This window comes from Phaethon lepturus, unplaced genomic scaffold (genome assembly GCF_000687285.1).
Source record: "Phaethon lepturus isolate BGI_N335 unplaced genomic scaffold, ASM68728v1 scaffold16810, whole genome shotgun sequence".
In the NCBI taxonomy this organism is placed as follows: Eukaryota; Metazoa; Chordata; class Aves; order Phaethontiformes; family Phaethontidae; genus Phaethon; species Phaethon lepturus.
In genome coordinates, this window is record NW_010512745.1 from 1 (window position 1) to 1,621 (window position 1,621).

General features: G+C 45.1%; 1 protein-coding gene across 1 annotated transcript; it reads right to left on the reverse strand.

Annotated features, from left to right (window-relative positions):
- Window positions 1–668: 668 nt before the first annotated feature.
- Window positions 669–1,538, reverse strand: LOC104621511 (pancreatic alpha-amylase-like; the record flags this gene model as incomplete). Its single annotated transcript, XM_010288028.1, has 3 exons — window positions 669–858; window positions 1,176–1,301; window positions 1,417–1,538. Coding segments are annotated over 3 exons (438 nt in total), but the record flags the coding sequence as incomplete, so codon positions are not given.
- Window positions 1,539–1,621: the final 83 nt, after the last annotated feature.

Sequence of the window (1,621 nt, forward strand, 5' to 3'; positions counted from 1 at the left end):
GAATACCAGGGAATTGCATGTGGGGGAAACAATAATGCACAGACCAAACAGAGAAGGACATTTCTCCTTGTTGTGGCTTATCCCCAGGCAGCAACTAAGCACCACACAGCCACTTGCTCACACCCCCACAGTGTGTTGGGGGAGAGTATTAGAAAGGTAAAAGTGAGAAAACTCGTGGGTTGAGATGAAGACAGTTTAATAGGTAAAGCAAAAGCCACACATGCAAGCAAAGCAAACGAAGGAACTCATTCACCACTTCTCATCGGCAGGCAGGTGTTCAGCCATCTCCAGGAAAGCACAGCTCCATCATGCCTAACAGTTACTTGGGAAGACAAGCGCCTCAATTCCGAACGTTCCCCCTGCCTTCCTTCTTCTTACCCCAGCTTTATATGCTGAGCATGACGTCCCATGGGACGGAATATCCCTCTGGTCAGTTGGGGTCAGCTGTCCCAGCTGTACCCCCTCCCAGCTTCTTGTGCACTCCCAGCCTACTCACTGGTGGGGTGGTGTGAGAAGCAGGAAAGGCTTTGACTCTGTGTAGGCACTGCTCAGCAATAGCTAAAACATCCTTGTGTTAACAATACTCTTTTCAGCACAAATCTAAAACACAGCCCCACACTAGCTACTATGAAGAAAATTATCCCAGCCAAACCCAGCACAATCCTGAGTTATAACTTGGCATTAATGTGAATTGCAATGAATGGATCTTCAGCATCGTTACTAATCTGGAAATTAGCCATTCCATCACCAGAAACAGACACCTGTTTTGCAGTACATCTGTTGCCCTCCTTTTGTCCAGAAATAACATCACAGTAGGTACCAGCAGGCAGTCCAGTTTGCAAACTGACATTCATATTCCTATGTGAAAATAAGTGAATGCTATTTATCCATTGTTTTCAAAACAGATATTTCAAACTGGGTGTAGTATTTTTGAACCTGATGCTACTCCCTTACTTTGAAGGGCAATGTAAAGAGTGAGCTTTCTGATCCTATCCCTGCATCACTCCCTACACTCTTGTTCTGGCTCTATAGACCTGGTATGCAATTGAATGACTCTAGCCTAGGCTGTAGTGTTTGCTATCATCAAGAGAAGAGGACATTCCCTTTCACATCAGTATTGCTAATGAGGGATGCTATGCTTCTCTCTGGGGACATAGTCTCTCCCACTGACTTACCAGTCATCATTATTGAAAACGATGAAGCCTTTATTACCACGGCCAAAAGCTACTTGATTGCTGCCATTGTCCCACCAGTTGGAGAAAGGCTGGCCGTCCACCACATTACGGAAGATAACCATGTTCCTGAAAATGCAAGGAACAGCTGTCACTGAGGCTGCAAGAGCCCTAAAGACATGAGGAACATGAAGCAAAAGCAACTGCTTTTACTTATTTTATTTTTTTCTCCACAGCGTCCTACTTTATTTGACGCCAGCGATGTTCACAAACCCAGTCGTTGCCACAGGTAGTGTCTGCATTGATGGTAACAGGCTTTGTTGATCCATCCGAGTTACTTGGTGGTCCAATCCAGTCATTGACATCCTGTAATTAAAAAGAGAAGTTTCAGACCCCTTACTGCAGAGCACCCATCTGTAGAGAAAAGCTAGATGGAGCATCGAATTTCC